The sequence below is a fragment of the Helianthus annuus genome, chromosome 9, assembly GCF_002127325.2.
Source record: "Helianthus annuus cultivar XRQ/B chromosome 9, HanXRQr2.0-SUNRISE, whole genome shotgun sequence".
NCBI lineage: Eukaryota > Viridiplantae > Streptophyta > Magnoliopsida > Asterales > Asteraceae > Helianthus > Helianthus annuus.
In genome coordinates, this window is record NC_035441.2 from 20,214,791 (window position 1) to 20,228,647 (window position 13,857).

At 38.8% G+C, this 13,857-nt stretch overlaps 2 protein-coding genes across 2 annotated transcripts; one reads left to right on the plus strand and one right to left on the minus strand.

Annotated features, from left to right (window-relative positions):
* Positions 1 to 2,994: 2,994 nt before the first annotated feature.
* Positions 2,995 to 3,624, minus strand: LOC110875405 (uncharacterized mitochondrial protein AtMg00810-like). The gene has a single exon (XM_022123602.1). The coding sequence runs from the start codon at positions 3,622 to 3,624 to the stop codon at positions 2,995 to 2,997; it is 630 nt and encodes a 209-aa protein (XP_021979294.1).
* A 4,472-nt stretch (positions 3,625 to 8,096) lies between these two features.
* On the plus strand, positions 8,097 to 11,762 carry LOC110875407. Its single transcript, XM_022123604.1, has 7 exons — positions 8,097 to 8,132; positions 8,278 to 8,499; positions 8,595 to 9,353; positions 9,437 to 9,497; positions 10,563 to 10,988; positions 11,048 to 11,109; positions 11,544 to 11,762. The coding sequence occupies exons 1-7, from the start codon at positions 8,097 to 8,099 to the stop codon at positions 11,760 to 11,762; spliced, it is 1,785 nt and encodes a 594-aa protein (XP_021979296.1).
* The last annotated feature ends 2,095 nt before the right edge of the window (positions 11,763 to 13,857 follow it).

Below are 13,857 nucleotides of genomic sequence, written 5' to 3' on the forward strand. Positions count from 1 at the left end.
TAAAGATAAGTCGGAAGTGGACTTAGAACAAGATTATCTCAACACGTTTTATGATAATCTTGATGTTGACAACGGGTACAAGAAAGAAAAGGAGGAGTTTCAAGAGTGTTTGGAAGATTACTATGAGAAGGAATTCGAAAAGGAAAGGAAAAAGAGAAAGGCGTATGGTGAAAGTTCAAGGGCAGGAAAGAAAGAAACTGTTTATTCCAAGAAAGCAAAGAAGGCGCTCATGATATACCTCGAAGGTGAAAAAGATAATCCGTATGAATCAAAAGAAACGCTTCGGGAACGAGCGTTAATTCTTTCACAACTCGAGGAAGATGTTATCGAAAATAACGTGATCATTGAAAGTTGCCTAGAAGCGAAAGATCTCATCACGTTGCACGAGGAACTAGAGAATCATCAAAGGTTCTATGATGCACCATTCGAGGATGTTTTAATTTGGTTTATTCCAGGTTTTCTTGGAATCGTATGTGAAAAAGCAATGCCACCCGAATTAATCGATGGTCGTGAAGTTAGTCTAATCTTGTTACATCGAATCGTGAGGCTTAACGGTGGATTCAAGGAAGTAATGGAAAAGAATTTATGGGACGTGATCGCGGCTAAGTATGGTTATGAGCCGGACGATGCACACGAAGTCAAGGTTGCCTACATTTACTACTTGGAACTAGTCGAATGGTATTCGAATTCATGAAGGGCAAGCGTGGGAAGAATGCAAACGTCATGGCTGAAAAATCAAACAACAACGGTTGGCTCGAAGAAACGAGTGATGACGAAGTGGTGGTCAAGATAGAGGTCACCAAAAATTGCAAGGAGTGATCAAGATGCGGGCTTCAGATGTTCTCGCTTAGGGAGGTGAATGAAGATCATAATCAAGATCATCCGAAGATTAATCTACCGCGTTTTCATTTATGTTTTTCGTTTTTATTATGTTACGGGTCAAAATGTTAATTAGTGTCTAGTTTGTTTAGTTTCGAATTTGGGCCGTAGGCCACAAACTATGTCAAGTTTAGTCCGTGTCATTATTAACTCGTTCAGCCCAGCCCAGCATGACAACAATTTGGATCAGTCCAATAGTAGAAGCCCAGCAGCAAGAAACGGTGTGTTTAACAATCCGGATGCAGCGGTTATGAAGAAAAGGACGCGACGGTTCATAAGGAAGTTATACAACTCGTACCTGTTCGATCAAAGAGACACAACGCTTCATCAAGTATAAATAGGGCTGTTAGTTATTCGTTTATGTACATGCTGAATTCTGTTTTCATATATACATATTCAGAAGTTTATTCGGTTAGTTTTATTATCATTCAGTATAGTTACTGTTCGTTTGATTCGTGATGAAGTATTGTCAAGTTTGTTGTTCGTTTGAATGTGATTGTGAATGCGGCCATAACTCGATCTGTTCCGACTGGTCCTGAGTTTCCGATGACGATGATACCAACATAAGTACATAGAAAAGAAGTCACAAACTTCGAATCTTACATCTGCCCAAAAAACCATATGTTGGGGTATGCCTAAGGTTCTTTAGTGCCCATACAACAGCGACGAATGCCATCTCATCAAGTTGAAGCATGGGGGAGGGCTGGGCATTGAAAGTTTTATACCACTGCTCCTCAGCAAACGCAACCACCGGTTCCTTTGGCACCTTCTCCTCAGCCTGTCTGAAGCGCATTTCAATTGGAATCACACCACGGCGTATGTAGAAGAACTTATGCTTCCTGTCATGAAGACTCTTTGGAAGGTCTTTACTGCATGGTAACACATTCCCGGTTCAAGAATTGAAAGAGTAAAACTCAACAGTTACAGAGACATAATAAAAGACACTGACATCTCGAACGTCAGGATTAAATTTTGTGCTCAACAAATAAATTCAAATGCGTAATTCGGGGCAGGACAACCCGGCTGATTTGAGAGATATGAAGCCTATATTGGGCCAAGATATTACCAACAAATTTTGTCATACGTAACCTGAAGTTACCTTTTTTAAAAAAACGAATAATACAAGGTTATAAACACTGGACAGTCGCCGTGCTACCAGGAGGAGGGAACGTCGCTTCCCAACTTAACTTACCAGGAATTAAAAATTCTAACATGGTTGCAAAAAATCATCCTCCCTCCAGTTTATGACCGCCTGATCTGCCTTCAGTGGTTCTTTAGTCTTCTTCCCTTGCGGGAGCCTTCAGGCTTTGATGAAGTAGACATAATGAAGAGATATAGATTTATGAGGAGAAATCAAGATTTTAAAGGAAAAACTCTGGAGAGATTAAAGGTGAATTCAAAGAGAGAAACTTGGAAGTTTTTCTCCACGTATGGGAGGTCTTCGGTATTTATACCCATTGCATTTAATATAATGGGGAATTGTATCGACAAGTAGGGAGCTTTCCTCCAATAGCCGGGTGACACGTCAGGCGGGAGAAACCGAAAGGAATTTTGCTAAGGGCTTTCATCAAACATATGGTGATGATTCAACTGAGACGTTTAGCCCTATGGTTACTATTAGTGGTGAATCAACGATTGGTTTCATTGAGTTGAAATACAATACATGGAAACAATATAAAGGAAAAGATACTTACAAAGAGACCCCTAAAGAATAGAATAAATACAACAATAATTAATGATATTTAAAGTTACATATTATCTAACATCCCCCTGCAAGCTGAATGGTGGTGGACCAATGCGAAGCATATGTCGAAGAAAGTTGAACTGAGAACTAGGAAGGCTTTTAGTAAAAATGTCAGCCACCTCAAGCTTGGTTGGAACAAATTTGGTAACCAATTTTCCAGCATTAACTAATTCCCGCAAAAAGTGATAATCAAGATCTATGTGTTTCGCCCGTTTATGAGCAACAGGATTTTGATTTTGAGTGAGAAAGATGGCACTTTGATTATCACAAAGGATGGTTGGCCTGTCGGGGGGAAGAGCATGAAGTTCCTGAAGTAGATGAGTAATCCAAACAATTTCTGCAGCAGTGTTAGCCATAGCACGATACTCGGATTAACAACTAGATCTAGCAACCGTCGGTTGCTTCTTAGCACTCCAAGAAATCAAATTTCCACCAAGAAATATAGAATAACCATAGGTAGAACGGCGAGTCTCCAAACAACGTGCCCAATCAGCATCAGAGTAACCAAGAAGCGAAGTGGAAGTAGGACGACTGTAATGTAACCCAAATGCAATAGTTCCTTTAAGATATCGCAAGATTCGCTTCACCTCCTGAAAGTGATCTGTAGTTGGAGCATGAAGAAACTGACTGACTTGATTGACAGCATAAGAAATATCAGGTCTTGTGATCGTCAAATATTGGAGAGCACCTACAATCGATCGATAGAAAGTAGCATCCGAAAACTTGGTACCTGTAGAGACAAAAGAAACATTGGTGCTAAAAGGTGTTGGAGCGGGTTTAGCATCCAACATTTTAGCACGAGTTAGAATGTCTAAAGTGTATTTGGATTGATTTAAGAAAAGGCCATTTTGAGTGTAGGTAACCTCCAATCCCAAAAAGTAGTTGAGTTTTCCAAGATTCTTGATTGCAAACTCTTTGTTGAGACATGAAATGAATGATTTGATAGTTGGCTGATGGTTGCCTGTAAGAATGAGATCATCAACACAGACAAGGAGATACATCATACGAGTATCACGTTTGTAGATAAATAAGGATGGATCTGCACGACTACAAGAGAAGCCATTGTTTAGAAGAAACAAGCTCAACCGATGAAACTAGGCCCTAGGAGCTTGTTTCAAACCATAAATGGCTTTTTTTAATTTGCAAACGTGAGATGGAAATTGAGGATCGATGAAACCCTTTGGTTGCTCCATAAAAACATTCTCAGTTAGGTGGCCATGTAAAAAGGCATTATTGACATCAAGTTGATGAAGATGCCAATTATTAATAATGCTCAATGCTAAGATGGTACGGACAGTGGTGGCTTTAACAATAGGGCTAAATGTATGACAGTAGTCAAGACCCGGAATTTGACTGAAACCTTGAGCAACAAGGCGAGCTTTGTATCTCTCAATGGATCCATTGGCTCGAAATTTTGTTCGAAAAATCCATTTGGATCCAACAACGTTAGCATGTGTCGGACGAGGAACAAGAGTCCAAGTGGCATTTTTATTCAAGGCATTAAATTCTTCTTCCATGGCATGAATCCATTTGGGATCTTTAGATGCAGTATGAAAAGTAGTAGGATCATTTGCTGCAAATAAGGCATGATGCAACGGAAAGGTGTTTGTGTGAGCCAAGTCAAGGCAATGACGCGGCTTAAAAATTCCGGATTTAGCACGAGTGATCATGGGATGAGTAGGAAGCGGTGGCGGAGCCGGAACCGAAGATGTAGGAGTGGAGTGGGAAGAAGATTCATCAGACGAAGAGCTGTCCGACGAGGATGAAGACGAGTGGCTGTCGTGAACGGTTAGATCATTAGACGATGACTGGGCCGAATTAACAGGAAAACCCGTGTGAGGGTTAGACCCAGTAGGAGTAGACTGAGTGGGGTCAGTCATGGCAGTTGAAGATGGTTGTTGGGTTGTTTGGGCTAGAACATTGGGAGTTGGACTGTCTAGAGACGAAACAGGCCCATCGCCAGACGAAGTAGGTAGTGGGCTGCTAGCGGTTGTTGGGCTGTGAGGTGAAGGTGGGTTAACAGTAGACATAATATTTGGGTTTAATGTAAAGGGGCCAGTAGGAAAAGGAATAGGTATGGGATGTGCAACAGGCAGAGGACTGGAATGTTTTGTTGAGGTAACAGCGGGTGTTGAGGGAATATTTTTAGAGGATGGAACATGGGACGACACATCAGAAAAGGTAGTGATTTCAAGTAAATCAATGTTCGTTGTAGATGTAGCGGTATTATCAAGTGGAAAATAATTTTCATCAAAGCGGGCATTGCGAGTGACATAGACACGTGATGTAGAAGGATCAAGACATTTATAGCCTTTATATTTGGCACAATAACCAATAAATATACATGGTATGCTTCTAGGGGATAGTTTATGAGAGGCATAATCACGAAGGCAAGGAAAGACACGACATCCAAAAGGTCGGAAAAAATTATAGTTTGGTTGTTGATGATACAAAAGTTCAAATGGTGACTTTCCTTGCAAAATTTTAGAAGGAAGGCGATTAACTATAAACACCGTCCACGAGAAAGCATCAACCCAATAGTTAGTGGGAATTTGGGCATGGAACAACATAGTCAAGCCGGTCTCGACAATGTGAGGATGCTTTCGTTCAACCCTACCATTTTGTTGTGGGGTATAAGGGCAAGACATGCGATGAAAAATACCATTTTGTTCAAACAATTTTCGAACACGGTTACTTGTAAATTCAGTTCCACCATCACTTTGGAAAATTTTGATTTTGGTGGAGAATTGATTTTGAACAAAGGGTATAAAAATCAATAAGGCATCAAAAAAATTTGACTTAGCCTTTAGTGGATATAACCAAGTAAACCGTGAGTAGTCATCAACAAATGCAACATAATATTGAAAATTTCCAATCGACTTTACTGGAGAAGGTCCCCATAAGTCACAATGTATTATTTCAAGAGGCAAAGATGCCCGTTTATCATTAATCAAAAAAGGTTGTCTTTTTGCTTTTGCAAGTTCACACGGGGAACAAAGGCCCGGTTTAGGTAATACGGAAGTAACAGACAAATAACCATTATTTTTCAACATAGAGATAGTATCAAAATTGACATGCCCAAGTCTAGAGTGCCATAACTCAAAAGAAGCTTTTGGACAAGAGGATGAGGTGACCAAGGCTTCATGAGTTTGACGAAGAACATAAAGGCCGTCTTCACGGCACCCTCGGGCTAGGGTTTGCTTGGTTTGGCGATCCTGGATATAAAAGTAAGGGTTAGAAAAGAGAACATCAACATTATTATCTTCGGTCAGTTTGCCAATAGATAAAAGATTTTTAGTTATAGAAGGAACCACCAAAACATAATTAAGAGCAAGGTTACCTAAAATTTTTGTTTGCCCGATGTGAGTAATAGGGAGAGACTGACCATTACCAAAATAAACTTTTTGGTTACCTTGAGTGGGAGTGGAGTTCTGAAGAGCGGTGTTGTTGGGTAGCATATGGGTGGTAGCACCGGTGTCGGATGTCCAATCATGAACGTTAGCATTTACGTGGCATTGAGCATGAAAAGCATGAGCCAATTGTTCCGGGTTGGGAGAGGCGGTTTGAGCAAAGGAAGCTAGTTGGAAACATTGAGCAGCAGAATGACCTGTTTTATGGCACAGTTGACACATGGGAGGGCGATTTTGGCGCCCGAAATTTCTGTGTGCACCCTTGTTATTGTTAAAACTATGTCAATTGGGCCTGTAGTGGGCTGAAGATGGCCTATTTGGTCGAAAGGAATAACCAAAGTTATTGGGCCTAGGAGTGGTATTTTGGGCTGTGAATGCAACAACAGTAGGTTCAAGATTGCCATGTAAATTTTTTATAAATAGTTCATGGCTCTCGGCACTAGCAAGAAGATCAACAAAAGAGGGAATAGGACGTACCGATCTAGTGGATGTGGAGAAACTTTCAAAAGACGTACCGAGTCCACAGAGGAACCAATGAAGTTGATCCATAGCATCAACCGGGTGACCAATGGCACTAAGCTGATCACAGATGGCTTTAAAGGCGCGACCGAATTCAGCAACCGGTTTATCACCCTTCTTAAGGGCGCGTAGATTATCACGTAAATTCTGAATCCTCTCAACCGAGGCATTGCAAAAAGCCGCTTCAAGGGCTGTCCAAATTTCCCGGGCCGAAGTAAGGCCAACAGTAACCGAAAACGCCTCTTCAGTTAACGAGGCATTTAGGAGAATAATAGCCTGTTGTTCATCACGAACCCAAGTGGCATATTCAGGATTCTGCACTTCTTTGTCATTTGATTTAACAGTTGGGGATGGCGGAGAAAGAGTGCCATCAACATGGGGTAGTAAGAATTGATACTTGAGGATGGGCAACATCTGAGTTCTCCAATTGATATAGTTTGTTGGAGAGAGTTTGATGGCGATCATGGGTGCAAGGCTAGACATTAGAGGGTTTGAGGAAGAGGAAGCCATAGATGATGGAAGGAAGGATTGAAAGAAAAAAAAAAGACAGAAGAGGCAGAAGTATAGATTGAGAGGGAAGAAGGGACGAAGGGTTAGGGAAGAATATGATCGGGTGAGGAAAGTAAGGAGACTTGGAAACTCAACTACTTTAAATTATTGGCTGATACCATATTAGTGGTGAATCAACGATTGGTTTCATTGAGTTGAAATACAATACATGGAAACAATATAAAGGAAAAGATACTTACAAAGAGACCCCTAAAGAATAGAATAAATACAACAATAATTAATGATATTTAAAGTTACATATTATCTAACAGTTACACATACTACTATCCGACTTGCATGTCAATTGTTTTTTTTCACACTTGTATATAGATAGGTCGATGTCAACATTGCCTTTCTTAAGGGTGGCTTATCCAAAACTATATACATGACACAACCTCTTGGCTTTCTTGACCCAACCCATATACATGAAGTGTGTGTGTGTTTTTTTGTGTAGAATGCAATTTTTGGCCTCAAATAGGGGCCTCAAGCTTGGTTTTCCACGCTATCTTCTGTACTGATGACTCTCGATTTGTAACAGTTTTTTTGACACCTCTGTATTTTTCTGTAGCCATGACCTGGTTATGTGGTATGTCTTGGTATATCTTGACGATATTATAATTACTTAGAACTCACTAGCTTTTGCTGAAGGACTATTGAGCACTTAATCTTATTTTATGGGTCCATGCTACTTTTTAGTAGTTTCTTTATAACTTTTTGTTTTCTTTTCTGATATGTATTTGATAATCTTATTTAAATTTTTTCTGCTATGAAGTATGTACTTATTTTAATGGATTTATATTATCACAATCATAGATATTTCAGATATTTCAAACATTTTTCTGTTGATGCCGTCATGTTGGTATGTATATATATGAAATTATATAACAAGATAGAACCATCAGAAAAAAAAAAAAAAAACAACTGTGCATGACAATCCCGAAGAGTATTTTCTTTAACAAACTAACCGGTCCAATAAATTTATATAACAAGATAGAATGATAAGAATAAGAATTATAGTTGAATATTACCCGGTAAGTATTGGGCCGAGTATGAGACACGGTTTTACAACCACAAGATAGAATGATAAGAAAAAGAATTGTACTTGAATACACTCCCATTATCATCCCTACTCAAGTAAGAGGCATGATAGTAAATTTACTTCATGCAAATGTGCAGGCATTGGTCCTTGAAACAAGTTCTCTTGGAAAGATGGACAACCTAAAATATCTATGGCTGAAAGATGTGAAATTCACCGGGCCCTACAATGTTTTTCCAGAGTTAAGATTGTTGTCTTGGCTTGGATGTCCTTTGAAAACAATTCCCCCTGGGCTTTTGATGAGCAGCTTGGTGGCTTTAGATATGAGTAATGGACACTTGGAAAAGTTTGACTCACCCATGGTACAAAGAATTATTTCTTGTGTTTATCACTTGACCTTTTAGCTTCTATGTTTTAGTATGTGAATCATAATTTATACTTGTTATTATTGGAACAGGTTCTCGACTCACTCAAGATACTAAATCTTGAAAGTTGTTGTAAACTTGTCGGCGTCTACAATCTTTACAAACTCCCTAAACTTGCGTGTTTGTACCTTCACAACTGTAGCAGTCTGACTCATCTTTGTAAATCCATAGGAGACCTTGAGAGTCTTGGGATATTGGATTTAACAGGGTGCACCAAGCTATGGAAGGCTTCATCAAATTTCTGTATCGGATTTGTTAATCAATTGCAAAGGCTAAAATCTTTACAGATTGGTAGATTTCAAGCACAACCTTTGTTTTCCTTGCCCTGGTCGTTACAATATTTGCATCTTGATTTCTGTGACCTTGGGTATAACAATGATTTGAATGTGCTATTCCATCCTGAATCATTATTTTGCTTGACATTAAGGTGTAATCCATTTGAACGTCTTCCTAGTAACTTTAACCTTAACATGCTTCGAGTACTCTCCTTGTCTTTATGCCAAAACCTGAAGTCTCTCCCATGTATCCCAAAAACGCTAGAAGAGTTAAATATAGATTGGTGTATATCGTTGGATCGAGTAACATTCCAGTCAGGTCTTTTCAGTCTGCAGAGGTTTTCTTATGAAGGTTGTTTCCAACTGTCTGAAGTCGAAGGCCTTTTTAAACTAGTGCCTATAGAAAAAATTGATGAAGCGGATCTGGGTCACATGCGTTGGATCAAAGCATATCAAGATTATAAAGTGGACCTCGTCGGTGATGAAATTACCAAAAGAAGAGATTGGCGTATGCAGGTTAGCTCTTCTTATCTCCCTCAAATACAAGTTACATGTATCCCACATTCTCACCTGCATATTGTTTAACATACTACTAACAGTGGCGGACCCAGGAATTTTTTCATGGGGTGCGAAATATTCTTAAAGATTTTAGCCCCGTAGGTATATAAAAAAATTCGGTTTATATCGGGTCGGTTCGGGTCGGGTCATGTAAAACAAAAGAACATCAAGCTAAAATTTATATAATCATCAAAAACATGTCAAACGTCGTTACAAGCATATTTAAAATGTCGCCCTACGGGTATTCATTTTTTGAAATCTATTCAAAACTTCTAGAGCTACTTTTCTAACCAAGTCTTTTTCTATATAACATATACAACTAATTTTCAACACTAAACACTTAAACAATAATCACTAAACTTCATAATTTTCAACATTAAAATCAAGTCCTAGTTTTAATTGTTGATTCCTTCTAACTAACCATTTAAACACACTAAACTTTAACTAAAACAACAAAATCAGCCAACTAAAGTTTCAAAAAACAACAAAACAACTTAAATTTCAACCTTTTTCAACAATTTTATTTCTCCTAAAAATCCAAATAAAACAAGAAAACAACAAATAATCGAACCATACCGGAAAGAGTGATGAAAATGTTGTTTTATGAGTTTGGTGGCCGGAATTGCGGTGGGTTGGGTTATTATATTTTAGTTCAAATTAGATTATTAGATTGGGCTGGGCTTGGATTATGGTGTGTTTATTGGGTTAAAGACTTAAAGGTTAAGAGACAGTTAATTAGTTAAGTCGAAAGTTAATTAGGTTGTATTTAAAAAAAAAACAGTTTTTACATAAAAAAATTTATAAATTCATAAGATTTTTTTCCTAAGGGGGCGGTCGAAAATTTTCAAGGGGTGCGGACGAATATTTTCAAGGGGTGCGGCCGAAATTTTACCAGGAATTTAACACTAAATTTTCTTTTTTCAAGGGGTGCGCCCGCCCACCTTGATGTATATATGGGTACGCCCCTGACTACTAACTAAATTTATGTGGCCTAGATGTTGTATGAATATGGCATAATGAGCACCTATCTGCAAGGCATAAAGGATAACAACACTACGACCTATGAGTATATGTCATCGTCCAAATGCTTGTCCTTTCGTGTGCCTTTGAATCATGAGAAAAACAGGATCCAAGGATTAAATGTAAGTTGCATATACAAATTATCAGGATCAAAGGATAATGATGAGTTGGCTTTGTTGGCGAAAATCAGCAACAGAAGCAAGGGTCTTACTTGGGTATACAATCCTGTGGTGTATTGCGCACCCAGAAGTGATGAAGATGTTGTGTGGTTAAGCTACTGGCCAATTGGAAACATGTTAGGTGTTGGTGATGAAGTCAATGTGGATATACATGTGCAGATTGGAACGATGATAGTAAGTGGTTGTGGTGCCAGCCTTGTTTATGCGGATAGTGAAGTAGATCAAGAAGATAATTGTGAGAATAACTTGATGAAAGAGAAAGAAGTGATTGGAGGAGACCTGTCTGAATTCGAGGTGACCACAGGAGGCTACTATCTTTGCCGCCGTGATTTATTTGGTTCAGAGACCTCGTCTTGGTTGGAACGGTTGTTTGGTGATAACGTTTATTATACAGGTAAGTTTTTAGCAAGTTAAAATGGTTGCTTTAGATTCTAAAGTCTCAAATTCTCACAGATTCGCATGGATGGAGAAAAACTCGACAGACAATGTCATTATATCAGCCACACAATTCCAATGTATGTATGTATATAACTTTTCTTAACATGAATTACCATTAGTTTTCTCTGGTACAAATAAATCTTTTATGTCAAATATCCCTTTGCCAGTTCTTTCCATATATAGGAATATGTGAAGTTAATGCATGAGGAAATTCCATGGTGGTCGAGTGACGAGTGATGGGAAATTTTATGGACTTTCGTTGAATTCCTTCAAATGTTAACTGAGCGCAATCTAATTACCATTTAAGCTCAGTGACCATATGCAAATATATTTTTTTGAACGGTGACTTTCTTTTTGAGTAACCCAATGTCATTTAATGATGACTTGAGTCATTTTTAATATATAACTAATTTCCATTACACATGATTCTCCAAAGGTTTTTTTTGGCTCTTGTTATCCTGTGTTTTTTATTTTGTTGCTTTCTTCGATTTTATTTATGTGTACATTTCAGGAAGTTGAAGTTGTGTTGGGAGTTAGCTTTAATAGTGAAAGTGAAATAGGCAAGATTGAGAAAGCAGTATCTAGTGTTATGGGCGTTGAATCTATTTCCACTCGTAAAGAAGTAGGAAGAATAACTGTGGCTGGGCGTTTTGATCGTGAAGAGATGGCAACCAGAGTAAGGGAATTTGGAAAGAGGGTTAACATCTTATATCTTGATAATGTTAATTAATTTCATCATAGAATTCATTTATGAAAGTAAACAGTCTCACTTATTGGAAGATTCGATTCCAATGATAATGTTAGACTATATGTTGTGGTTTAATGAAAAAGTACATAATGTCCTATTACGGTTTAACTAAAAAGATAAATAAAAGAAAAAAATCAAGAAAATCCAAAATTGGTGATTGGTTGAAAGGATTATGGGTTCCATCTCTCTTCACCCTAACGCTCGTTATGAGGGTGGCGCTCCCTACGTTGATGATCTCCTTTAATTAGCATGTTTTGGTGTTTAACACCCATTGTCGGTTAGGTGACACTACAAGAAATGACCACCTTTAGCGGTGACATCCAAGTTGTCGCCGCTAAAGGGTCGATCCGGAACGCGGTGTCATGACAATGGGCGTCACCCCACAATACCAGTCATATAAGACAGTAATCTCTAAAATGTCCTACTTATAATTAATGGATTGAGAACATATGTAGGGTACTTACCTATTCTCCCACACTTAGGTAAGTGAATAATATATGTGTTGTTTTAGTTTGACATAAAAAATAACTAGTGAGCAGGGAAAGCCTCATTTTTAGAACTCATATATTGGGAGATGTTGAAGAAATCATCCAACTTTAGATAAAGAATGATTAATGGCACACACAAAGGTGAAAATCTACGAGGAAGGAAATCATTGCATTTTTTGAGCTCGTTGAGCTCATAAGGGTAACCTACATACGTGTTACTCTAGCTTCCATAAAACTCTGAATCCACATTTGAAGATTCAAGGTTTGGAAAAGGTGATAGACAGAAGATGAAAATCTGCAGTGAAGGAATTGTCCCAATAAAAGAAATAATGGTCCTAATTTTTAAAAGTGTAAACTACACATGTGAAGGTTCAACGTTTACACCTACAACGTGTGGGTTTGTGGATGTCTGAATCCATGTGGTAAGTTTGGTGAAGTTTGCCAAGAATGTGGCTCAACTTTGTGGGTGTCAGGATTAGGTGAAGTCGTTCGTCACATACGTGTTTCGGACGAGAAAAGTGGGTGGCGGGTGATGTGATATTTTGATGGCGCACTTTGCACCACGCATTGCCTCGAGTCCCCTTTGTACTTTTGGGGGTTGGTTCAAGTGGCTCGAATCGGGTTTGACTGACCATGGTTCTAGGACGGGTATGGGTCTTGCGAGTTGGGTCAGGAACACCTGATGATGTCAGCAATAACACCAGCTGCCATCATCGCTTCTTCGGTAGCAGCTTGGACCTTCAGCAATAGCACCTCTTGAGTGCTGTCACGCTAGTTCTACCCTCAAAACTGCAAATGGGTTCACACTAGATCAAACCTCAATAGTGCTGATGTTTCAGGACTGGTTCGAACCTTGAGTACTGATTATGCTTTAGCACTGCTCCGAACCCTAAGTACCGTTGCTGCTGATGAGTTCAGTACCTTCAGTAGTACTACTACTGGTGCGTTCAACAGTATTTCTGAACAGTTTCAACTCATTCCATTAATGAAAGGGGAAATTACCAAAATGTGATCTTCAAGCGTCCATGGAGTGGCGCCTCAACCATTGGAGGCCTCCGTGTGTTATTTATTACGCCTGTTTAAGGGGTGCTGACTCCTAGTGGCTTGGCCGGCTCCTCTTCTACCAAGATCTTGTTTCTTGCATCGCATGTTCTCACCACTGTTTATGCAAAATCAAATAAAAATAATTGCACTAACTTGATTTCAATCTTCTGTTAGAAATAACCCGTTGATGTGGCCTTACGGATCATTTTGTAACATTACCAATATGACATAACTAATCCCTGACAATTACTTGATGGTAGTAATTGTAATTATTGATTAGTTTAAGGGGCAATTATGATTTCCCTTTAGATACCTTTAATAGGGAATGTAAAGAGTTTTCATAACCTACCATCACTTATGATCATTATATATTGATCATTGGTATTTGATAAAAAGGTATGAAAAACTCCTTAAGAACACCAACACTAAAATTCTCTCTAAGGTGATCCATCAACCCAAGGTACCATAACGGGAATCATGGCCTTATCTTCGTCTTCAAAGATGACCACTCCCACAAGTAAGTGTCTCTAACTTGGTATCTATAT

What these genes read in the sequence shown, in the direction of transcription:
- LOC110875405 (XM_022123602.1), bottom strand. Translation starts at nt 3,624, where the DNA reads ATGTATCTCCTTGTCTGTGTTGATGATCTCATTCTTACAGGCAACCAT.
- LOC110875407 (XM_022123604.1), top strand. Translation starts at nt 8,097, where the DNA reads ATGATAAGAATAAGAATTATAGTTGAATATTACCCG. An exon ending in TTATAGTTGAATATTACCCG is followed by an intron (nt 8,133 to 8,277) that starts GTAAGTATTGGG and finishes GCAAATGTGCAG; the next exon opens with GCATTGGTCCTTGAAACAAG. An exon ending in ATCAGCCACACAATTCCAAT is followed by an intron (nt 11,110 to 11,543) that starts GTATGTATGTAT and finishes TGTACATTTCAG; the next exon opens with GAAGTTGAAGTTGTGTTGGG.